General features: G+C 40.9%; 1 protein-coding gene across 1 annotated transcript in view; it reads right to left on the bottom strand.

Annotated features, from left to right (window-relative positions):
* The window catches only part of TGFB2 (transforming growth factor beta 2), a 69,741-nt gene that overhangs the window by 13,747 nt on the left and 29,095 nt on the right, over nt 1-26,899 (bottom strand). Inside the window, 1 exon segment of the mRNA XM_032185834.1 lies at nt 9,971-10,134. Coding sequence (XP_032041725.1) covers nt 9,971-10,134 — 164 coding nt within the window.

Raw genomic sequence — 26,899 nt, 5'->3', positions numbered from 1 at the left:
TTTTTAAAATTCATAGAAACATGGCTTCTTTAAAAATGAGGCATATCAGAGGCTGATCTCAGCAGAGTACCAGTGTTTGGTGTCAGTGTAATTACATCAGTTCAAAACCAGAAAACCTCCAAAACCCAGGACTCCGTTAATAGAAAAGCAATCACTTTGCTCAGATTTTCCTTTGCCTACTCCTGTTCTCATTTATATACAGAGCTAAAGTAGGGGATAACTCAATGAGCACATTAGTGTATGTGTTTTAAACAATAACTGCTCAGAACAGACACCAGAGGAGCCTGTCTTCATGACTCATTACACACATAAAAGGAAAAAGTTCAACAGAAACACAAGCTGGTTCTTTCAAATAACTCCACAACAGCAACTTGCTTAGTTTATTTCAAGTTTGATGGCCTGGCCAGTAGCTACTCCTATTCCCCCATAACTACCACAAGCAGATGCAAAAGAATAGGAAAATTACAATTAAGTATAATTTATAGTGGAACAGTTTTGACTAATAAATTCATCACCTCACCGAAACCAAGCAAACAAGCAAAGATGAATGTGATCCAGCTGTGATGATACACAGACTGATACATCAATTGCATATACCCGCTGCAGCCAAGAAAACCCTACTCACAAATCAAAGGTCAAGCATCAGCAGCAAGGGCATTTTATAGCTAGGTTTGAGAATTACATTCAGCAACTGTTTGAAAATATTTTTGGTGACTTCTGGTTTCTTAAAACAAGTTGATGAACTTTCAAAACAATAATAAGATTGTATGTCACTTAAAAATATCTATTGTGTCTGCTATGTTGCCCTGGTACTTTGGGTGGTCACAGATGTCAGACAGCATGAGATCTGCCATCACCAAGGAACAGTAAAGAGGGTATTATCTTGTAAAAACCTGCTATTAATCTGGTTTTCCTCCCAATTTATTCTGGACTGTCTGATCTCCTCCCTCCAGATGCCGTTGGCTCCCTGATAACTTCCTTCCTTCCCTTCTCTCCTGTCATTTCAGACTTCTGTGATGTTCTTGTATTACAACATCTTGGCAGACTCACTAATCTTTCTCTTACTTATCATCATTATCCATGGTTTCCATTGGAACTTCAAGGGCCTTTTACAATAATGGAAATAACCTGACATGTACTTGTGAGCTCAAAGTAAATAAGTCCAAACAATGAGATCCAGTGGTAAATGATGTGCTAATAATGGTTAACATCAGAGCAGAGATAAATTCTGTTATGCAGAACATCGTGGCTGAAAACTGCCATCTAAAATAATCTCTTCTGGACTAGCAGAATACTGCAGGGGACTCCAGCCTAATCCCGTGCAGCATGATGACTGGATTCCCAAGGTCTGCATATGCAGCTGCTTGTGGTTTCCAAATTCTTACATACTATTCACTCTGCTGAAAGAATAATTTGCTGCCTCAGTCCAGATTTCAAAGGTCTCCTCAGACAGCTCTCATGGACTTCATCCAGCCCCTTGTGAAGCTTAAAGTTAAAAAAATGGCAATGCTAATTCTCAGTCCTTTCTCACTCCCTTGTTGAGTTCAAGGTCTTGGACACCAGGATAAGCAAACCTTTAATTCTACTGCAAACCACTACAATCTCCCTATCCAGTTTCTTACTCATATGTGGAAACATATGTTGTAAAGCACCAAAACCTCCATATAACACATTTTGCCAGTTAATTGGGAATCTACCAGCTATCATAATCTTAGTTTTTTTCTTCTCATCACTAGTGCAAGAAACCAACTGTGTATTTTTTTTTCAAAAATTCGATGTAAACTTACACTATTTTCATAACCGCTTTTGCAGAAGAGTAATTCAGATTCTGCTTTCAGTGTGATGCAGCTAAAAGGGGTTTACAGCCCCCTTGCTTATCAGTGGAAGCCTTTCCATTACTTGCAAAGGTCTCCAAATCAGGCTCAAAACGAGGGCAGAGTCTTTAGAGACTAGTATATGAGATGCAGAGTTCCTGCCAAAATACAAAGGTATGGAGTACTTGCCAGAGTCAAAAAAAAAAATAAAAAAATAAAAAAATAAAGCCATAGCTCTACGATCCATCTGCTCAGAACTTGCCAGACACGTTCTTCATGCAAACTTGCAAATAAAAAGAACATATTGCACACATAACCCAATCCCTTTTATATCTGGATAAACTACAGCTGCAGCAGGATTCCCTTACAGTGTCAGCTGCTACTCGCTTAAAGGTAAAAGAAGGTGAAGTGCAAGGGGGTAAAGAGATGAGCAGCTAAAGCAGGTCAGAAAAGGAAGGGAAATGATGTATGTCAGGGATTCACTGTGGCTGACTAATTGCATCACTGTGGTGAGGGAATGAGCCTCATGGAAGAGGATGGAGTCTGAGAAGGGATTTCCTCTCCATTCGTTCCCCAAGCAGGGCCTTCCTCCCATTGCCAAAGATATATCTGCAGTGCTTGCTGGGGCCCCCTGCGGCTGCTCTGCTTGATTTACATTTAAGCAGGCAGGGAGACTCTGTGTTGTGTAAGTGATAAACAAGAACGGAGGGTCTGGGGTCCTTCTTCTGGAAGATTTTGAAATATTGACTGCAATTTCCTGCTGTTTAGAAGATTTTAAGACAGCTCCTAAAAAAAGATTTTACATAAAATAAAGCGAAACAAGAAATCCTGTAAACTTATCTAGCATTTAGCTTTAACTTGCCAAAGGCACTTTATGTTTTATTAAAATATCAACAAAGAGGAGCCAAAGTCAACAAAAACAGAGAGGGTTCTCCTGTCTCCTAGCCAAGTTCCCTACGTCCTTGCAGGGTACTCCTGTGTTCATCTCCCTTCTAAGCTCAGGTCTTCCAACCCCTTCATCTGTCCTGTCTCTGATAGCTATACTTCATGTTCATATGCATTTCATCACAAAATTTTTGCGTTAAAGTTCATCTGCTGCTTTAATATTTGGACTTACTGTTTTTTCTAAGATGCTGTCTTCTTTCACAAGTCACTCTTCTTTCTTCCCTTCTTCTTGCCTTGTTCTTCTTCCATCATTCTTATAATTTTCTCTTCCCACCAGAAACTTCCATCCAAACCACTTCCATCCTCCATTTTCTCCCCTCATCTATTCTTCATACAGGCTTCTCTCCTACAAAGCTGCACATTATTTTCCTTTACGTCTCCTCCACAGCTTTTCTTCATTACTGGACAAGGAAGCAGGGCATAAGGAAGCCCAGAGTCCTTTTGCTGTCTCATCACATGAGTGATATGGAATTGTTTCTGGGGTCTCTTTGCTGTGGGCATGTCATTTGCTCTTAAGTTGGAAAAGGCTCTATAGCACCGTTTTCTTTTTTCCGGACCCAAGAGTTGCCCTTTCTCATTTCTTGCAGCCATTTCTGTTCACTAGCTAGCCCTCAGGTGAACTGTCTGACAACAAAGCTCCCCAGCTTTCCTCAGCACCTTACCTACAATGGGCCTCTTAGCACCAATATGATATTCACCAGCCCAGTAACTATCAAGCTGCAGTGTTTGGTTCAAACTTGTGCGTGTCTCAGCCTAACATGAATCTGGTTTCCCTGCCAGATTGCAACCCAAAGAGCAAGAACCCAAATTCAGAGGCTTATCTCTGACCTGTGTCCTACATTCCTACTTTCCCCATAATATACACACACCACAAACTGTAATAAATCTATCAGCTCAGCGCCCTACACTACTGTTAGGTCAAGTTGGGAGTATGCACCAGCTCATGCCAGTAGCTAATGGGGTATTACATACTTCAAGTTGTCTTCAGTAACTACTCTGTTCTGGCAAGAGCTGGCTGCATCCAAGATAAGTCTCAAATGGCAAAGAATATGATGCACCAGTAAATACTTCCTTTCAATCATGCTCAGATTATTTGCCAAAAGTACTTGCTACATTTGAGACATTGTAGAGTATTTTGTAGGGGATACACTACTCAGAAAAACAAGAAAAAAAAAAAAAAGGATTCTGTAACAAAGAGAAAGCAGCAATTTGACTGAAATATGCTGCAAGTCAATTTCCTCTGATCCTCTGGTCTTCAGTTGGTGGGGGGCCAGGGAGGACTGGTAGAGCCAAAAGTTATTAGATCCACAGTATACACTGAGTTTGGCACAACGAAGAGCACTGCACATTTGCCATTTAACCATAACCTTTCATATTGCAAGAATTTTGTTTCAGGACAGCAATACATAAATTGTGGGACCCAAATACTTCAGTTGTGGGTTGCAGCAACAGCAGCCAATTGGAATCAAATGCCCCAGGTGATGTGTGTAGCACAGGTGTCCCATGCCAGCTGAGTGCCACAAACCCTGCTTCCTGGGATTTTGTTCCATGGCACTAGAGACAGCACTTTTTTTTTTTTTTTTTTGGGGGGGGGGGAGGGGGGGGAAATAGCAAGCAGGGCCCCTCTGCTCTTGATTATACTTAGATCAATCTAGAGTAGCTCTACTGCAGCCAGTGTAAATTGCCTCAGATTTGCACTGCTGAGATCTGGCCCAAATCTATAGCAGCTCACTTTAAACATATTTCCTAACCGAAAAACAAGACAAAACACTGTCTGAACTGAAAGCATTTGAAAGACTGATTGTGGTTTAAATTTAAATCTGACTCATAGTGGGGTAATATGTTCCACAGCATCTTCCTTCTTATACCTCCAAGCAAGGAGAGAGATCCTTAAAGAAAACAGGTTAGACACTGTGTGGAGGGTATTCACTTCTTCCTAGACCCCATGTGAGTGCCACAGGAGCCCTTGGCATGGATGGGACCATCCCCAACATAGAAAGACCAAAGGTCTGCTCCCACTTGCTTGCTTGTCATAACACAGTGTCCCCCCGGGCTTTAGCCTGGTGTTGTACATTTATTTGCTTGGACACTTCATGCAGTACATCCCTTCATCCACCAACCACAAGCTACCCACATGCGCAGATAATCAGATAACAACAATGCTAAAATCCCGTGCTTTAGCTGCATTTTTGTGATGCTTTATGATGTGTTACGAAAACATGGCACTGCTTCCATAGGAAGCAATTATTACTTGTTATTGTTTGACCGTCTGTACATAATAAAACTACCTCAAAAACAATACCACAATGCTCCCTGAACAACTACTTTTTGCCCCGCAAGGGTTTTCACTTGTCCAGCTTTGCTATGGTGCTATTTATTTTTTGGAATGCTTATTCATAAAAGGCAAGCTTTTTTTCTGAAGGGTGCAGGGACTCTATTTATAAATACAGAAGCACCTTAATAAAAAAAAGATGTGATGAAGTCTTCAAAGCAGGCAAGAAAACTGATGAACAAAGACATTCCCATAACAACCAAGCTTTATCTGATCAAATTCCAATAAAGCCTGCATTTGGCATAAATCTTTAAAAACATAGCAAGGGCCACTGGAGGATGCTAAAGCTTTTTTTATTTAATATTACTCTTTCTCCCTTCCCCAAGAGTACTCTATCCCCTTAATATTTTCTGAAGTCTTGGTGCACATTAAGAAGCGCATCACGAAACCATAATACAGTGGAGAAGCATAGGAGAGCACTGGCTGCCCCTGAGGCTATGCTGCTTCCCCTCCTTCCCTCCAGCTTCCCACTCTCCAACATGCTGCTAGCTGAGCAGCACCATGAGTGGATTAACCCTCACTTTCAGGCAGAAGAAATAACAGAAAAGATAGTGCCTTTAAATAACTTAATTCTTTATGGCTTCACTTAACTAGAGCCAAGAAAAGACAGAAGATTTTATACCAGCGTTATGAAAGAAGCTTAGCTCCCACTTCTATGAGCTTTATTTTTTTTTTCCCTATCTTAAAACTACTTAATATGTGTACTGCATTTCCCATCTGCACAGGAACGCACAGACGTGACCGACTAATCCTCAAATACTCAGAGAAGTATTTTGGGTGAAAAAAGACATTAAAGAAACTGTTTCTGCTCTCAGGGATTACCACTCCCCCCCCTGGCTCCAGAAGACTATTTGAAAGCAGGCAGCAAGATGCAGCACGTTTCACCGTGCTCTGAGCCTTGCCGAGCATCCTGAGAGCAGAGGCATGAGTTGAACAGAGGAAAACCAGCACTGCATGGGACTTTGCAAAGGGACTTAACTTCAGTCCCATTAATTCCCTGCATACACTCCCCTGCCGTCAGTGAGGCTACCTGAGAAACCAGTTTAGACTTCAAAGCCTGCAAACACCACAGAAGAACCATGAACATGTGGCCGGGGAGCTGCCCAGCTCAGCAGGGTCCATGAACCTGAGTGGCAGGATGTGTCCAGGGCACCTCCAGAAAAATTCATCTCCAGGACCTACTGCCCAGGTGCAGCTGGCTTGGCCAGTGGATAAACAACCACTTGCTCACAAAACAAATGTATCAGCATCCTCTCTGTTCTGACCTTGCCACTGCGGGTGGGTACAGGATCCTGCTGTTCCTGCTCTGGGGCTAGGCACAAGGGGCCACGGCTCTGGGTCACCATGCCAAGCAGCCCCAGACTGCCTTCCTGGAGTCAGTGCAAACAAGGGCTGCAGCAAAACACTGCGTCCTTCTCTGATGTGGTTTGGAAAAATGAGCCAAGTGGAGCCGGAGGAAAGATTAGCTGAAAAGGTGCAGTCTTGCATTTCTTTCTCATTTTAAGGGTAGATCGTAGATCTGTAAGGTCAGGGGACCACACAAAGAAAGAATCAGGAGGAGAAACAAAATATTTATATTCTGCTTGCTTGTTTTTTCTATGTTCCCTACATGTCTGTCTCACTGTTCCTAAAATAGTCCTTCAGAGCAGTATTGTCCTTTCTGCATCACTGGTGTGTACGCTGCTACTAAACTGCCACTGGACAAAAGTGGATTGCTCTAGACCTGCCTGTGGTCAGGGGTGCCCTCTTTCCCACTGAATCACAGCAAGAGAGCTTTTCCTCTCCCCAGGAGACTTTTGCCCCTCTCTTCCTGCTTGACTGAGAAAGAGGAGAAGACGCAGCAACAACCATTCCCTGAAACTACAGGTATGAAAGGAATTTGAAAAACCCTCATCAAGAAGATCTCCTCGGCAAAGCAAAACACTTAGAACAGTAGGCAACCCGAAACTTGGTGGGAGGAAAGAAAGAAAGAGAGAGGGAAGAAAAAAAAAAAAAAAAAAAAAAGCTAGTAATTAAACATTGCTTATGCAAGACAAAAAACAAACAAACAAACAAACAAACAAAAAAAAACACATTGTTGCTTCTGGGCACAACAGCCCTGGCAAGCCCAGCACTATCTCACAAGATAGGAAGCAGTGCTTATGCATGGAGGAGGAGGAGCAGATATATTTGCCAAACCTACCAGCAATCTCTTTTGTGAGGCTCTCTCTCTATGCATGGCTTTCCAAGCTTCAAGCAAATATACCTGTGAAACTTTCCAGCCCCTACAGAATATATTTGCCTCTTCCACTTCCAATTAAATGCACATCTTCCTCATTCTCTCTTACCCCTCACGTTTGTTTCTTCCCCCGCTGTTTGACATCCCTATCACTACACAACCCTGAAGCTCCTCTAGCAGTACCATGGCCCCAATGCCTCCTAGTCATCCTTCCCTACTTTCAGCTCCTTGTTTTACTCTCTAAAGGTGACATTTTTAGTTTTAGGATGCTTCAATAGCATTGTCCTACTACACACCCTCCTCTCCAACTTCTCCTTCTATTTGCTTGTTGTTGAACACTGTGCAGTCTCAAACACTGTGATGGAGATTAAGCGTAGGAGTATTTAGGGATTCCGATATTCCTGCAGCAGAGCCAATGATAAGAAACCCAGGCAGTACAGACCAGTCATCGTAGAGCTAAGGTAATACCTGCATACAAGCTTTTGGGGAGCACTGCATAAAAGACTGCAAGAAGCGGTAAATATGACCAAAGGGCAGAGTAGGGGTGGAGGAGTAGAGGAAGGAAAAGACGAGAGGAGCTTATAAGGAGTAAAGAAGAGAGAAGCACTAGCAGGCAGCTGTCATCATTTTGATACATTCTCTACAGGGAAATGCTCCAGGAACAGCTTGTTTCTCTGCAGGAGAAGGAACAAGTATCATGCCTAGCATACACCTGGCACAAACACACTCACAGCTCACCGCCTCTGGCAAGCCTAATTCTTGGTTATAGAAAAGCTCTAATCCTACAATAACCAGCACCTCATTACTCACCCAACACTTCAATCAGTATGTCCCACCCAGCCTCAAAAAAAAAAAAAAAAAAAAAAAAAAAAAGACTGCCTTACTCACCAGCTATATATTTATCTACAAGACCGAGGTACCTGCCCTAGGTGCAGGTGTCAGCCATTTCCATGGGCACAGACTTGCTGGAGTCAGCCTCTCTCAAATGAGCACCAGCTGTTTTTTGTCACAATCCGAATTCCCAGCCAAGTAAAGGCCCTTTCTTCCCTACCTCTGCTGAACTTTTTGCATCCTGCATTCCTCAAACATAGAGGTGCAATGAGCTGAGCTCAGGTAATCTCAACTGTATTCCTTCCAGGTAACTGATTAATAGCTCTCAGAAAGCACAGGGATGCCATTACCTCCATTTAGGATGTCTGAATAGTGAGGTCAAGTCAGAACATATGATCATTTTGACAGGTTGGTGTGGCAACAGCATGGGGACATGAAGCATAATTTTGTGTGGCTCTTACACACCAAGGACACCACTGACTTTCAAAGATTTCTGTTAGCTTTCTCTTTTAACAAGTGACATGTTATTTAGTCAATTTTTCTGCCAGTCTTTTCTTGGAAAGGCACACAGCCAGGTTGCAGTCTTGACAGCAAGCACCTGGTGACCACCTGCAGACCTAACCCCATTCAATGGGGAATCACATTTCTCTCCTGTTTAAATCATGTTTTAAAAATCTAGTGCATCTTTTCCTGCTATCAGTCTCTAAGGCTGGCTTATGCAGAAATTGCATCTGCTACAAGCTTTGTTCACACTTGAGCAGACCAGGCAGAAAAATGTGAACTTTGAAAGTGAGGGAAATAACTAACTCAAATTTGCACCCACAGGATCAGACCCAGGCTTTACTGTGCTGCAAACTCGTGGCTGTGCTCAGGTGCAGCAAATGAGGGCAGCAAAAACAGAGCCAAAGAAGGGTTCAACACACTTTATTTAACACGATGACTTCTTCCCTAGCAGGGTTTTCAGCTGAGCAAATCCCATGTTGGTAGAACAACTGTCAGTTTTAGCCAGTATAAAACTGCAGGGAGTTGATTCCTTTTTTGCTGTTGGTTTTGTTGGTGAGATGAACTATGTTTTACACGAAATATGCTCTAGAAAATAGTTCCACAAACATATGCACAGACTCTATGCAGTTGACCTTAATTGGTTTAGCATGTGTGCAAGCTGACTCATTACCTAGGTAGAGGAGCCTCTGCTTGAGCTTGTTCACACACAGAGGATGTTTTGTGGGGTTGTGATGGCTTCTATGCAAGACTGAATTTGCTTCTTCAGTGACAATACCATCTGACCAAGTTTATAAATCATCTCATGTCACTGGTTGAAGTGCAGGGTGCAATTTGAAAACAGAAAAAAAAGAAAAAATCTTATCAACACCCCAGAGTAAAACAGTCACTGGGTCATTTTCTTCCTCTTTCCTAAATAAAGGAATTTTCCACTGACTTGCTTTGAGTTCTGAAACTGCAATGACTTGAAACTCAGTTATTAACGATGACATTTCTGCAAGGAACAGTTAATAGGCTTATCCTGAACACAGGCCAGAGACAGCAATTTGATTTCTTCTATGTAACCTACAGTGCAGATCAGGTGTTGGGAGAGAGAGACCCTCAGAACTCCTTGCTTGGTGCCTTGTTCTGTCACTTACAGCAAATCATCAACACGAAGCTTCCATATGCCTCCTCTGTCACTATATGCAGAATGATAGAGTCCTGAAGCGCACTTTCTAGAAAAGTATGTGTATTTCAGCTTCATATGACTTTGAATGAAGTTCTTTCTAGCACAGTCATGGCAAAAAAGCTACCTTTGAAAGAAGGCAGTAATAGCCAGAGCCTTACCTGGTACAGCTCTATCCGCTGCTCCGAGACCCGCGCCTTTGAGTTCTGCAGGCGGAAGACCCTGAACTCGGCCTTCACCAAGTTGGAGGCATTCTTCTCCATCGCTGAGACATCAAATCTCACGATTCGGAAGTAAAGGCTGTAATAGCTTGGTGGGATGGCATCTGAAATAACGCAGTGCGATTGTTTATGTATTTTTTCAAATGATATAATACATTGTTTCATACAATGCAATGCAAGACAACCTCAGCTATTAACAATTTAACAATTTAATAAATTAAACAATCCCACATGTGTTTGATTATAGGAATAGCAGATTAATAGAGATTAACAAGCATCCAACTCTATTTCAGGGCATGTGTTTAACCCCATTCTTTCCACTTACTGGTGGAAAATCTTGGATGCTTCTAAATTGGAAAAAAATCAGAACATTTGTTATCTGGCAAATGCCTTCAGACTTGCACAGAGTTCACAGAGATCTACTAAGAAGACAAGTAACAGGAAATCATTTGATATGTATACTTTCTAAAACCCATTTCCCCCTAGGGCATGGAGTATAAATTAGTCAGCTTCAAGTTTTGTTTCCTATTTAGCTATTAAGGATTTTTATTGGAATAAAATACTCATTCTGATTGTAGCAAAGGCAAAAATAGAAGAGGAAGAAGAAAGGGAAGTAAAAGACATGCAGGCAGTAGACATAAACAGAATTACATGAATATTGACCATTTGCAAGCAGTAAAAGTCATAAATAAAAGCACCCCTCACTATATTTTAGGGGGAAAGCAATAAAAAAAAAAAAGATTTAAAAAATAAAAATAAAAAACAAATAACAGAAAAGTGGAATCAAGTCTTCATTAATGGTATCAAAAGTATCAGTTTAGGTTTCAAAATAATCTCTTCCTCCTTCCCAGCTGTAAACCCTGACTGAGGTTAAGCAGCAAACTACTTTTGCACAATTTGGATTACCCTGAAGGGTTCAGTGATCATCTGAGGCTGTTCCACATAATTCTGGCCAAGAGCACAAACAGAAAACCATGTGCAGAAAACTCTGAACATACTCTGTATGTGTGACATTCTCCACACCCTGTTGTTTGGCAAGACTTTCTTCAAATTGCAGAGTGGGCATAGCGAGCCAAATTCAGGGATGAGTCGAAATGACTCAAAGGCCCTGATAAAATCTCCATTCAAGCTGAGGGAAAGGTTTCCTCTTCTCTTACATTTTGAAACGTACAAAGAAACAGAAGAAAGATGAAAACTGCATCGTGGCAGGGGGGAGGATTTTCAGAGGAGGAAGCAAACTTCACAGGCTCCCTTGGGGCAACACCAGCAGAAACACTTCAGATAATAATTATAAAATATTAAATTTTCTCACTAGCTACATAGTTCAGGATTTGTCAGACAGTGACAGGAGACAACAGCCTGCACATTAGAGAGGTGAGCAATTAAGCTCCCATGAAGGTCAGAAATCCTGTTGAGGTTTCACGCTTGTCTATGTGTCCCAGCTCTCCACCCATCCAGGCCATCCATCCATCTATCTACTAAAGGAGTAAAGGACTTTCTTCTGGAAGATACATAATTCTTCACAGATGTATATACATAACACAGCACAGAGATTGGAGAACATAAATCCAGGACATTTATCTTTACTTCTAGCTACTAATTATTAAAGACAGTTGGAATAAATCATTAATGATACCTATTCACATTAATGAGACACAATAATAGCTAAGGACCAGCTCACAAAAGTTTAATGTTTATAGACTTGCTGCCACTATCAGAACTTCTGATCAACGCAGCAGCCCCAAACTGCAAGGCAACACGTTTAGCAGACTTGATGCTCAGTTACACGTGTAACATCCAGCTTGTATCTCTTCAAGTAACTCTTTAAAGGCTCAAAATGACTACGGCATAAATACCAAGTACCATTCAGTCACAGAAGGAATAAAGTAAGTGTATTCTCTTTATAATATTCACAAATACTCTTCCTCTAGATAATTCAGCCAAAACCATTTTTGTAATGGAAAGATGTAAAAACTCCTAAAAATAGAGATGAGAAAATCTTACAGAGAAAGGTAGAATCTAGGCTTTGACTATAGATGCATTACAAGTGAGAGATGATGAGTTCTCAAAATGATTAAAAAATGCTCTGAAAGAGTACTTCCCAAAGAAGACCACCAGTATGTAAAATGTGGAAGAGATATAAATATAAACAGGAAGCCCAAGCCCCAGACTTCATTGTGGTCCCACATAATTAGGAAAAGAAAGTTCTCAAATCTTCACATCAGCAGTGTTCCACAATAAACCCAAAGCATTGTGATCAGTATTGTGACCTACCAGCTACAAACTTATAATGAGAACTCAAATCAAAAGGGATATGAATTACCCCCACACCAGAATTGCTCCTCTTTACCCTGAGTAATACAGAAGTGCTCGTCTCTCTCAATGTTTGTTTTCTCACTGAAGGAGAAATACATGAAAGTCTTCTGAGAAAAGCTTAACTTTATGTAATGATGATCTTAATTTTGATAGATTTTGAAAATTCCTAAGAAAGCTACTTGGTTCAGAGGTTACATCCTCACTTAAGAGGGAAATAATCTCTTGAATTTATTTTTCTGCTATAGGAAACTCCAAGACTACTACTTGTTCCTCAGCCAAACCTAATCCTACTAGGAATATAATTTGGCATAATAACATGTATATATAAGATTGATGCTTCCAGGATGAGTTGTAAGTTGTCCTTCCCTGTCATTTATTTGAGGCATCAGCCTACAATTTCATTCCCTGTGGACAAGCCGAACTAGCAGACAGCCACTTGCCCTGGCACGGACAAACACTGTCCATCTTGACTTTATTTCAGATTCAAAAGTCCTATTTAACTGTCTGCTTGATTTATATTTAGCTTCTAACTTATTTCTAGAACTTTCTTGGACTTTGCTTGTAGCCTTTCTTTTCCACGTCTCTATTTTAGATACAATATATTATAAATCTATGAATATGCATCTGAAATGATTTTCCTAAACCACCTCTCCATTTTTATTTTTTCTCTATCATATATATGGAAAACAGTAACAGATAGAGAAGGAATACTCTCTCAGCGTGCATGCTTTTGTGTTTCAGTATGTGCATTTGCATACACAGTGAATGAGTATTTACCTTCTGTTGGAAAGCAGACATAGGACATCAACAATGGAGAAGAATTAAATCTTATCTTAAAGAAATTACATCTCTCTCATGAAACAGTTTTATACTTTGCAAAAAAAAAAATAAAATAAAATAAAATAAAAAATAAAATAAAATAAAATAAAATAAAATAAAATAAAATAAAATAAAATAAAATAAAACAAAATAAAATAAACATAAGTATGGTTTATTTCCCATTATCATTTCCCATATCCATGGGAAGTCAACTCAACTCAGGAAAAGGCATTATTCATGGATAGCTAAAAATAAAATTTAAAAAAATGGCTTTTTGCTAGCTGGAGCCCTTCCTCTGTGAAAGAATGGCTGACTGCAGAATTGGGGGTTACATGAAAATTCATCAACATTAGGACAGCGAATTGAGATTTGCAACTCTCTGTAAGGGAAGGGGAAGAGCCCTATAGAGTTTACAAGGGTTTGGGTTAGCCTTTAAGTGATCTCAGATGCTGCAATTTATATCTCTGTAACTCTACCTTAACCTGACAGTTGTATCAATGCAGTCTCAGTTGGATACCTCTAGACTCCCCTCTGATTTTTGCCCAGTGACTCCAGTAGACTCCAGGATAACCCTGAGCAAGTTAAGTCTGCAAACACTGTAATACTGTTGCAGACCAGACTCCTGAAGTATTCTTTGAACAATTATCATTAATTAGTGGAATCAAATCAATATGTTTTCTGTAGCTAGGAAAACACAGTTTTATTTTGGTTTGGAGAGAAAGGAATAGTGAATGCAGTGAAAGATTCCATTTTTGTCACCTTTCAATTATTCATTAATTCAACCCACCCAAAAATTAATACTTCCACCTATAATAATCATAATCACGTCCGTCTCAGTAAGGCTGAGATGAGTTATAAAGCACAGTTGGAGAAGGCAAAGACAGCATCCCTCCTTCTACCTTTAGACCAATAGCTCTGTGTGCTTAACAATGAGCATCGTGGGTTTAGCTTTTTTATTCTTTTTATACTCCTTTTTTTTTTTTTTCCTTTGAGCTGAAATTCCATCAGCCGCTTTACACAGGACAGTCCAAACTGCCAGGTTAGAAAGTATTCTGGTCTGTGAATGTTTAAATGCATAAGGGCTTAAACTGTGGTTTCTGGGCTTCTTACTGACTGTTCAACATCTGGCATCCTCTAACCTCCTGTGCCAGCAACCAGGACAGAAAGCAGCCCTGCTCCAATGACGGGGGTGCAGGAGACCTATCCCAAAGTACTGAACAGGCAAGGCAGCAACATAGCTCTATTGATGCAGGGTGGACAAGCATCAACAGAAAAGACTGCTCACATCTTCTTAATGACCATTCAAAATAGCAGGCAGACCTCTAGGCATTGCTCCTGGGAGGACAGCGAGATGGGTTCAAGCTCCCTCAAGCCAAAAGTGGGCACTGAAGGAGGTTGTTTCATCCTCAAGGTACTCCCCAAGTTGGGGACCTCCTGAATAACAGGATGACACTTTTGCCTTTGACAGTTGTGTCATATGAACTGAGGCTTCTGTTTCCATGGCTTTCCTCACAAGTACAGCGTGTACTGACATTTGAAGGAAACAAAATGCTCTGACACAGCTCCTCTGAGAGCAGGGCTTGCTGTCTGGTGAGGAAAGTCCTAAATCCAATTGTATCCAAACACTTTTTTTTTTTCCCTCTGAATTTTCATTTCTGCTATTGAAACAAACAAACAAAAGAAAAGAATTAATTATTTGCACAGCCCAAGATAGGAAATGTAAACAACTTTTCTCTTCTCATTGGAGGAGGCCAGACAGGCCGACTTCGCACATACGCCCACACTGGAAAGGCTGAGAGCTTCAATCCAATCCTTCCATCAAGGGCTTGCAATAAATGCTCCAAAGATTTATTTTTATTCCCTTTTGTGTTTATTAAACTTTGGAGGGTTTCTTTTCCCTTTTTCTTTTCTTTCTGGTGCTCTGCCCACTCCTTATTACAGCAGCTACAAAACATGGAGTGCCCTTTTTATCTTGCCCTCTTTTTTTCCTTCCTCTTCTTTCTGACTGCAGAACATGAATGACCATGTAGTAGGCTTTGAAGCAGCACATGCAAATATTTATAAGAGTTGCTTGATTGTTATTAAATGCAGTTGTTATGCTTTCCACACTCTGGCAGGCTTCCCTAAACCCTCCAACTATTAGGACCAGTTAGGCTGTTCAGATTTCAGCTTACTGATAGCATATCTTTTTCTTTTCTTTTTTCTCTTCTCTTCTCTTCTCTTCTCTTCTCTTCTCTTCTCTTCTCTTCTCTTCTCTTCTCTTCTCTTCTCTTCTCTTCTCTTCTCTTCTCTTCTCTTCTCTTCTCTTCTCTTCTCTTCTCTTCTCCTTTCTTTTCTTTTCTTTTTTCTTTTTCTTTTCCTTTCCTTTCCTTTCCTTTCCTTTCCTTTCCTTTCCTTTCCTTTCCTTTCCTTTCCTTTCCTTTCCTTTCCTTTCCTTTCCTTTCCTTTCCTTTCCTTTCCTTTCCTTTCCTTTCCTTTCCTTTCCTTTCCTTTCCTTTCCTTTCCTTTCCTTTCCTTTCCTTTCTTTTCCTTTCCTTTCCTTTCCTTTCCTTTCCTTTCCTTTCCTTTCCTTTCCTTTCCTTTCCCTTCGCTTTCTCTTCCCTCTCATTTTCCTTTACCCCCTCCCCCTCCCCCAACAAGTAGCAGCCACTCTGCATAACATGATCTCCTTCTTTCCCCTTTGTGAATTTTGTTCTCTGACTAATGCACAGGTGACTATCACAACTGGGGCTGGACTGCCTTCAGGGATATTCCAACACAGTAAGTGAAGCAGCATGCTCAGAGCTGCTTGAAGGGAAGGGCAACTTGCAGCAAGGCTTTGAAGCCACATGGCACAAAAGCAGCATCTGAGATGCTGCATAGTCCCCATGGCTAACTCCATATTTACTTCTATATTCCGAGTTTTGCTCCTCAAAGCTGCCTTTACCTTCAACAAGCTAGTATTTGTATTTATCAGCAACTGTTTGTTTTCAAGTCCAGGAGGAATACTGTGTTGGAATTAAACTGCTAGGAACACAGTGAATAAAACTGTTGCCTGTATGGCACTGCAGCAGCTTTTCTGTCAGAGCAGGGTATGCGTGCATCCACAGTGAGACGCAAGGCATGACATACACATTCTGTTATTGCACCTGTTCCGAGTGAAGATCCCATACTAACAACTGGTAGCTAGGCATCTTCCATTGAATGATCCCGAGATATGTAATTTATCCAAGGCTGTGGATGAGTCGGGATTTCACATTACCCAACATGTTCACTCTCGGTGCACTTGGAGAGCCAACACTTAGCAAGAGAGATGGACAGGCATAGGCAAAGGATGACAGAGATAGGTTCATCAGGAAAACAGACAGAATGAGAACAGCTGAATTCCAATCGCTGAATGGTCATTTTAAAGGTCAGAACAACAAAAGCCTGAAATCTGAAGCCACTTCCCTCTTTTACCACCAATACTGACTGCTAGACCTGTCATCCCAGTCAAATGGGGAAGCCTCAGTGTGCCTTCACTAAGACAATGGACTTCAGAGTCCTGAGGTAATTCCCTTGGAGGAAAAACAAACAAACAAATAAATAAACAAAAAACAACCTTATTCCCACAGGGACTCCTGCTGTAGCTATTTAAACAGGACTTTCTTTCAGCAGTTCTGCTAACAGAAGCCAACACTGAAGATGTTTTCTTATTTTAGTAACTTCCTACTACATATATCAGCTATATATCTTACTGTGTACTAGCTAATTTTTTATTTCTTTGTAATGAAGACTCATTAAGCTCCTGATATTCAGCAGGGAATACATACACGTAATTATTATGCCATAAACTAGCTATGAGGGCTCAATAAATGTCATTAGCAGACTCCAAGGTGCTCACAGCAAAGATGCCTGGCAGCACTTACATAGCACAAATGTACTTTTTATTTTTTTCTGCCTATGCAGTCTCTGTCAAACTTCACATGTCCACAAAGTATACACCACTGAACATCTGTATGGACACAGGTTTGGAACAAAGTGATTACCAGACTTTGTGACATACATACCACTGTTGCACCACTAGCTACTCTTTTAAAACACACTAAGATTTACTCCATCAGCCAAAATGCAAAGGGGAGTTAAATTTAATACCAAAGAGAAAAATTGCAGGTGCATTGCACTTCATCTGAAAAGATGACCAAAAGCCTCATAGAGAGTCCATGCAGTCATTCTCGTCAATGATGGAGGTGTTGCTGGCTGCAAGGGGACACTGAGTCAGTGTGGCCCCATGCTAGCACAGAAAGACCCAGCTTCTCCTCCCAGACTCTGCTACGAATGCTAACATGCAGAAAGCAGAAATGCATTAACACATTTTGTACTTTAAGCCAGACCTTAAATACAGATTTTCAAGTGTTCAGCAACCAGCACTTTGAGGCATCTTTTTTTTTTTTTTTTTTTCCCCCCCCGAATGTCCCTAGAATGAGATGTTGCAATTGCATGTTTCTGGACTGATTTTCAGATGTCCAAACTGTTCCTACAAACTTCTTTTGAAAATTAGCTTTGGGTTTTGACATAGAAACGGAGCTGGATCTGTTTTGGCCTGCAAACTCCAGTTGTGGTTGCTGAGACATACAGAGAACATTGACCTTAAATCTTGCCTGTTCCTTGGCTCTCTTCACCTAAAAACATACAGCAAAAGGTATCTGTCACTCTCTGTGAGCTGGGGTATAGCCACGTATGTAGAAAATAAGAATAATTAAAAAAATCAGGAACATAGCTGCAGGATTGGAGGGCAGGCCACTGGGCTACCCAGAGAAACCAAACTAATTAAAAAGCTGAAGTCAGAAAAATCTCCCGTGAATCTTTTAATACGGAGTATCATCTCCTGCCTTCACCCAACTGCTTCACAGTGGTTGTCAGTGTGATTGGCTCCCGTGTTTTCTCCTTACCCTGCAACTGACTGGATCATTAATAAACAAATACCTCACTGAAAAAATGCATTGTCTGAGCACAGTCAACAAGAAAAAGTGATGCTGATAGAATAATCCTTTTCAGAGTCAGACTGCATTGTACTTCCCCTGCCCTCCACAGTTGTTCATTTACAGGAAAATAAATAAATAAATAAATAAATAAATAAGTAAAAATCTGAATGGGTTTCAGGATCGGAAGAAAAATACTTAACAAACATATATGACAGTGCAGAGTTCTTCCATACACACTATGCTATTTATTTCAGAGTAAGTCTTGTACAAAGCATTTGGCACTGTCCTGATACCTCTGTCTTTAAATTGGAGACATGGATTTGACAGATGGACCACTTGGGTGGGTAGGAATTGGCTGGATGAGTTGTGGTCAATGGCTTGATGTCCAGGTGGAGACCAGCAATGAGTGGTCCTCAGGGGCTGGTATTAGGACTGGTACTATTTAACACCTTGGTGTGTGACATGGACAGTGAGATTGAGTGCACCCTCGTAAAGTTTTCTGATGACACCATGCTGTGTGGTACAGTCAACACACTGCAGGGAAGGGACGCCATCCAGAGGGACCTGGACAGGATTGAGAGGTGAGCCCATGGCCAACGATTTTGTGGGCTGCATTAAAAGAAGCATGGCCAGTAGGATGAGGGAAGTAATCATCCTACTCTGCTGTTGGGAAACCCCACCTGGAGCACTGTGTTCAGCTCTGGGGCCTCCAGCACAAGAAGGACATGGACCTATTAGAATGAGTGAGGAGGGCTACAAATATCATCAAAGAGCTGGAACACCTCTCCTATGAAGGCAGGCTGAGAGAGCGGGGTCTGTTCAGCCTGGAGAAGAGAAGGCTCCAGGGAGACCTTACAGCAGCCTTCCAGTACATAAAGGTGGGCCTGCAGGACAGCTGGGGAGGGACTCTTTGTCAGGGACTGCAGGGATAGGACAAGCAGTAATGGTTTTAAAGTAAAGAAGGGTAGTTTTAGATTAGATATGGGGAAGAAATTATTTACTATGGGGTGGTAAGTCACTGGAATGGGTTGCCCAGAGAACTTGTGTATGCCCCATCCCTGGAAGTGTTCAAGGCCATGCTGGATGGGGCTTTGATCAACCCGATCTAGAGAGAGGTGTCCCTGCCTATGGCAGGGGACATGCAAATATGTGATCTTTAAGGTCCCTTCCAACCCAAACCATTCTGTGATTCTATGAAGTCAGGTATCTATGCAGGCTGTCCTGAGCAAAAAGGAAATATCTATCCAATGCTATAAGAAGATATCTGGAAGCAAGGCATACAGATATTGTGCCTTCAAATGTGTGTTAGGGTAAGTCAGCACAGGGATTTCAAAAACTTTTGTTATTGTTCCTTTACAGCCACAAAGCAGTCATGAGGTAATTACAAGTCACAGTCATGATCCTTTATAAATTTTCCTGTCCCAAGACTGTGTTCTGGTGAATAATGCTGAATTCCTCTAAGAAATGGCTCTTTTGTTCTGCAGCTTTTAAGAAAGTAAGAACTGCCTCAAAGACCATTTCTGCTATAAAACTAAATTCTTAAGTAATAACTTTTAGCACAGTTAGACCAAGTCCTAAGCCTTGAATCAAATGCCTGGACCAAAACCTCTGAAGCTGGAAATGGATCAAAAGCCAGTTCATGTTGCTGAAATTCATAGCTAAAATGAAAGGGGAAAGTGTCCAGACCCTTTTAGGAAAACAAAACAAAACAAAAAACCAACAAAGCCAACTCCCCCAAAAAGACAGACGTGGTGTGAACGATGCCCTTCTAGGAGAGGAGTGTAAAGAATGTCCCAGGCTGTGCTCTGCCCCTCTCAGCTGCACCTCTGAGGATGAAGCAGCAACACACAGCACAGACTTGTTCTTCTTACCCCTGGAAAAACAACAACAATGACAAAAACCCAGCTATTTGCTTATTTGCAAAAACTGAAGAAACAGGAAATGTGGGTGAGCTAGCTTCACATAGACCACCTGCAAGTCCCCGTGAGATGCACATTGCTCTGAGTATGCTTCTGCCATTAAGATTGCTTGAAAATGAATCTTCTGAAGGAAAAATCCGTAACACGAACTCACCCAACTCTCTTCTCAGCTTGACTTTAAATCTTTCCAGGCTGTTGACTTGTTTTCCCTTTTCCATGCTGAACTGAAGGGACTGGTTATTGCAGACAACACTTACGCATTACAAGAGAGCTATTTTCATGTCTTAATTTTGAGCTGTTGCGCAGTGCTTAATTGGGGTAACCTAATTACTTGGGAGTATTCTGGAGAGTGGCAAATACCAATTTTTCCGTTCTGGACCATCTTTCAGCATATACAAATCTCCACACATTTTAGAAAGCCTGAAAGGTCTGACCCCAGTTCTCTCCTGCATGAAGTCCTATTTACACATCTCCTCTCATGCAGAGGAGCCAAAAGGGAATGCAAATACTAACCATACCGCTATCTGTGTTGCTCAACAAACAGATCTTAATCTTGTGGCAGATTAAAATGTATGGGGGAAAGAAACAGTAGAATGGTTCTCTTTCTTGAACATAACCCCCACTATAATCTCACTGCTGCTTATGCAACGCTACAGCGTTAATAACGGGAAAACACATCCTCAGATGTGTCCTCAGCTCCTGGGTCTTACACTATGATGTCGGGCCCACGACCACGCATTCCCAATGGGAACTGACAGATCCTTTTCTGCTGGGAAGACGCACAAGTAGAGAAGTTGCAGCATCCATCAACTGGCATTAGTGCAAGATACAAAAGTACCAAAGCCCCTCTGAAATCTGAGCGACATTTTGGTCATACTGAAGTTGCCGACAAACCAGTTTTTAAAGAGTCAGGAATTTATCTCCACACTTGTAAGCATAGAGAGGATTTTCAGCACAAGAAAACCATCTCCAGCTTCTCTGCCTCCTGTTCTCTGTGAAATTAGGTTGCCAACAAAAGGTTCTTCAGCTTTCAGCAGTTATTTTGTGAACGTTCAAGGAAGAAGAACTCCTTTCAAATCCCCATCAGGATCCTTTGAATGAGATCCCAGGTTATCATGTATCACCACTGAAATCAAATATGTAAATAGATGTGTGTTGTACTTGGAAAATTCTCAGGTATGTACTTTGCTATTCTGCTTACACTGGAATGTAAGAAAAATACTCCTAGTGTCTTTCATCTCTCTCCACAAAGGGCTGCTCCTCTTTCAGCTAGGAATCATAAGCAAGTACAGTCTCTTATCTCCTCTGGAGAAAAAAAAAAAAAAAAAAAAAAAAAACTCGTCAGGGAATATGAACCAACTTTCCTCAATGGCAAAATAAGATCAAACTTGCAGTTGCATGCATTGTTTAGCTGCTTATGACTGCAATGACTACAGTGACTTAAAACAGGTCAGATTAATATCCTGCCATTCACAAGACTGACCAACAGCTTTCCTCATTGGAATGACCTTCATTTTCCTTTCTCACATCCCAACCTTCTTCTGGTTGCACACTACTGAACTGGTGCCTTCAGAAGTAATCTGTAACCAGAGACCCCTCCTTGAGTAGGCTGAAGGGCCAGATACGATCTCAAGCCCAACCGCATTACTTGTATATTGTACTGCTTTATACAACCACCTGCAGTGGCTGAAAACCCCTAAGCAGTCTTCGTGCCTCCTAAACCAAGTAACCTTAAGGCATTTTTATCTACAAAAATATTTTCCCTTCTCCTCTCAACAGTAGATTAGGTATAAGGTTAGAGGTATGGGTGTGTGTTTGAGAAAGGGGCTATATATGTTTTTATGTTTTCTCTCTAAATCCTTCCTCTCCTTGGCACCTTCCTCATGAATTTCACTTGCACTGACAGCCCAGCCAGCAGGATTAAAACTGGCTTCACAGTGTTATCTCAGTGCCAACTTACTAATGAGCTATGCTTAAAAGAAATACATTGTGCAGACATACTTTCATTGAATCTGTCAGAATCCATCAAAAACTGTGAACATAAGACAGGTAAAGAAAGCAGGGCTCCTTGAGCTATGCCTCGGGTAGAGAAGGCAAAGGATGGTGCACCTCACAGGTGGGACCTGGGGAACCCACCCCAGTGGGCAGCTCTGCTGGAAGGGATGGAGATTGAGCCTGACCTTCAGACAGAAGCACAGGCATAAACTTTCAGTGCAAGAAATCAGGTTAGAATGTTTTCACAGCTAACACCTCCAAGCAAGGGGACTCAATGCTTCTTTTAACGTGAGACGTGGTTAGCCAGCATATGTCTCTGTCTGTAAAATTAGGCCATTCACCAAATGTCAGTTAGGTGCAGCTTGCAACTCCTACAGCAGACACACTCACCACAGGCTCCAACTTGTGCCTTTAGTGCTGGATGACTTTTGCTGTGCTTTAAGTTTGTAAATACACATCTGCATTTTAGTTTTCTACATGGAAGGGCTCCTAATCACAAGTATTATTATGAAATCCAAGAGGATGGCTGGAAATCCCTTGGATATATCCTCAAGATTATACATGTACACTGCCATGGCAAAGCAACACTATACAAAAGTCTTCTTTACAAAAAATGTACCACTGCAGAACAAAGCTGTGCTGGAAAGAAACAAAACAAAACAAAACCTGGAAAACATTTTGAATTATTTAAATAACTACTAAGACAACTTTCCCCAAATCCAATTTTCTCCAACAGTGTCACAACCACCACAAAGCCGTCATACATGACAAACTCAGTGGTGTTGAAATCAAGGAAATGGCAGTGAAAAGAGATTCTCAGGCTATTTCACAATTCAACTTAAGCCGTTCATACTGATGTGTTTATGTGTCTCTCTACCTTAGCACAGAATAGTCTAACTATAATTTCTCTTGTTTTCTAGGGAAATGTTTTATTTCACCTCTATTCATCTAGGGGGTAGTTCAACCAACTGGAAATAAATGTATATGAGATAAGCAATAAAATCAGTCTAGATATTTAGTAGGAGAGCAGGGGAAGAAGCCTATCTACTCTGCTGGAGAAAAAGAACACAAGCATTTGCTTTACTTTAACACAGTCTTGCTGAAGCTCTCCTAAGCAGCCATTGGCTTTAAAGCTGTCCTGCCTCAGAGTCTCTAGCAGAAAGGGAGAATGATATGTATCCAGCATTCATGAAACTCCTCAGAGTGAGACCTCACAGGACCAAATCCTTGATGCATCTCACATGTGCAATGCAATTTTCATTACTGCTTTCCCAACCCACATAAGCTCTGTAAACAAAAAAGGGGAGACCTCTGTACAGGAATGATAGTGGATGTTACTTTTCACACTTGTGCTGTCAGTGGCCTTCCAGTTCAAACTTGCAGTGAGAGAGACAAAGATGAGTGCCAACTTTCTGTAAGCAAGCAGAGATTTACCTGTGAGGCTGAGCTTGTCCCATTCACCTCAAGCTGGCTAATGGACAGCCACCTGCTACCAATGCTCTCCAGACCTCCTCAGCCTGGATTAAATTTCAACCTAGACAAAGCCATCTAGTCTTCCTTTTTTTTTTTTTCTTTTTAAAAAGGGAAAATAATACAGTTTTAACTGATGGAAGTTGGTTAACAGAGATCCTTTACACAATAATCAAATTAAATACAGTATTCTACAGACCGCAGCAGGGGCAGTGATTTTGCTGCATCGTGGATGACTTTACTGATGAAGAGAATACCATAAACAATGTCCTATGCTAACACAGAACCTGGAAGTGGTGGCATCCTACTGTCATACGTCTGGAGCACAAAGTACTGCATGTTATTTATGGCTGCAGATCACTACATAAGACAACACGCTTTTGAACTGCTGTCTCCTGAACTATCCTCTTCTTCTATCTTATACAGCTCCCATGACCACAGTTGTTAAGTGCACATCTACTATTCATCACAGTTCATGGTAACTCTTTTACTTTTGCTCCCTCATCTCACTTGGAGAGCTCCCATTATTTCATTCCTTTAAACCACTGTGCCTTTTCCCCTTTTCAAACTTTCCTTTCTCTTTAAGCTTATGATTATTCTCTCATTAGAGCATTTTGTGGTGCACTCTAAGGACAGCGAGATGAAATTTAAAAACACAAAATGAAACAATCAAAACCAGCACAATTTCACTTTCATGTTCTCTACAATACAATAATGTACAATTTGTAAGAAACTGAGCCAATATGCAGATTGACAATGAAGTTCACCATCAAGTTTCACTCTCTTCTGGAAGGGGAGTAAAATTGAGTATAGAATCACAAAATACATGAAATGAAATAAGCTTCTGCAAATGAAAGTTGCCCATGAAAATAGTTTCCAGGTCTATGGTTTTAATTACTACATAAATGAATGGAAAAACGGATTAAGGAATTTGCACAATTGTAACACATCATATTTGGAATTGCAGCATTTTTTTCAGCTACAATAGCACGGAGGCATAATCAAATAAAGTCCAACTGAACTGGATCCAGCTTCTCCCTCGTGTTTCGGTTTGTAGACAAGAATCTGAAATCATACTCCAGAGCATTCAGATGGGACTGCAATATGAAGTATCTGGCTGACTTTGCATATCTTTCTCATTTCTTCTCAGGCTTTGGACTTTATGATTTGATTAAAACTTCTTATGAGTTCCAGTCATTCATCTCTGCTCATTTACCAGCTCTGTTTGTAAACAAGATTTCAAATGCTGATTGAGCCACAGACCACGGTCTCCTCTACAGAAGCATTGTGACTAGACAAAACCATCTGGTTACAAAAGCAAAACATGCACAGGAGCAAAAGTGTTAAAACCACTCTTGTAAGAACTGGTTCATGTTTGGAAACACAATAACCCCTGCAAATTCTAGAGCTTTTCATCCATGGCTAGAGAAGGCCTTTCATTTTTTTCCCTTCCTTCTTCTGCTTTTCTTTTACTGCCATGCACACTGATTTTAGTCTGAATAAACTGCCCATGAGCAACTGCTCTTTACACTGCCTTCATGCAAGTCAATTACCCAAGAAGAATTTAGCATGCTGTACCAGCTCATTCAAGTTTTTCTTCTTCAAATCTAAAATCTCCCTAACTCCCTTCTCCTCCACAGGCCTGCTCTTCATCTCCAGACGGATTGAAATCTGGTAAATATTACACTTACAAGGTAACAGGTCTGGAATGCAAAGCATCTGAAGCTCAGCAGAGTCTCTTCTTGGCACCTCAATATACGTACTTTGTTGCCAACTGCCAAACAGCATTCAACTGGCTTTATTCAATTCAAATGAAGATATTAAATTCCAGAACTGTAGAAATATGTTTACCAATCAAGACCACAGTTAAAAGAAACGCCTCCGTAAGGGAGGAGACAAGTGCTACTTGCCTTTTTAGCATCCCTCAAAAGTACAGTGTCTTGAATAAACCTTTCAATCTGGAATATATGTTTACATTTTTAGTATCATCTTTCATAAATAAAGGACAAGAAAAGGGAGATAAGGGGTGGTTTGGTGAGCTTTTTCCTCTCGTAAAAGATTCCCCCTCGACAATGTCTTCTGTACAACAGCTATGACCAACACATTCCAATCTCTGACATTTTATGGCAAGCTTTACAGAATGGTACTGTGAGCCAGCTGAAGGCCTTTTCTGGAGGGAGGGTCTGGCATATATCTGCCCTGCTTATATAGAACTAGTCCTAGTGTTCAATGAATTAGAGAAGCCAGACTGAAAGCATCTGTCTTTCACACTAAAGAAGACAGAAGGTGTATTTACCTGGTCTCATCCTCATGCACAAAAGATAGTGCTGATGCTTACGAATTATAACAGATTTATAATGAAACAATTAAGTTCAAATTCTCTTTACAACTGAGCATTATTTAATATCATTACATAACACAGCTTGGGAAGGAAAACTTGAACTGTTTCTCACTTGCTAATTTAGGGCTAAATCTGTGCAGGCTCAGTCTTGAAAAGTGCTAACTTCAAAGGGCTTCATTCAGAACTGCAAGACCCTCTGAAACTGAAAGAGTACTTCTGAATTTAATATTTATTCCTACTAGCTTAATTACATGGATTAGATTCTTAACTTCCAGCATGAGTTAGGAAGAGACTCTTCCCTCCCATATGAATGAATGGCTGGCCGTGCCTACACACCAGTACTTACCCTGAACTATAGCTGGCTACATTGTAAAGACTTCTTTAAGCAAGAGGTGCCAACTTGTTCAAGAAGCATTTATAGATCAGGATGGAAAAATTATAATATAGTGTGTAGAATTCAAAATACAAGTGAGAAACAAATCCATTTTTCTCCCACACACAAAACCCCCCCACACCAAACAAACAAACAAACAAAAAGACTGAAACACCCAAAGCCCATACCATGTCCTTTCAGCCTGCACAATAGGAGACAGCCAGCCCTTCCACCAAGGCATTGCCATGGTGTCTACACTCCTGCAGGCATGCAAGGATGTAAATCCTCTTCCAGACAAGCCTCAGCAAAAGCACTGTCATTTTGATGGCAGTGGAAAAAGCCAACACTGGTACTAAGTAACTCAGCTCAGTATTAGACATATCAGAAACACAGAATATCTCTAACCAATGGCTCCATTTCAGCCCCTCCATATTGATACCAGACCTGGAACTGAGCAGCTCCTGAACTCAGTGCAGATCTTACCTCTCAGAATACCAAGTGGAAACAAACAAAATCCAAAAAATCCTTTTTGAATCCAAAAAGACGCCAATACTCAGCACAGACGTTTATGCAAGAACATCTGACTAATGGTAAGATCTTACCAATGCTTCTCAGACCGTGTTGGTTCATTTGAACATTTTTTAAATATTTTTTTATTTTTAACTCTGTGCTAGAAATGTTCTAAATACTGAT

The sequence above is a fragment of the Aythya fuligula genome, chromosome 3 (genome assembly GCF_009819795.1).
Source record: "Aythya fuligula isolate bAytFul2 chromosome 3, bAytFul2.pri, whole genome shotgun sequence".
NCBI lineage: Eukaryota > Metazoa > Chordata > Aves > Anseriformes > Anatidae > Aythya > Aythya fuligula.
This window is presented reverse-complemented; position numbering and strand designations above follow the sequence as displayed.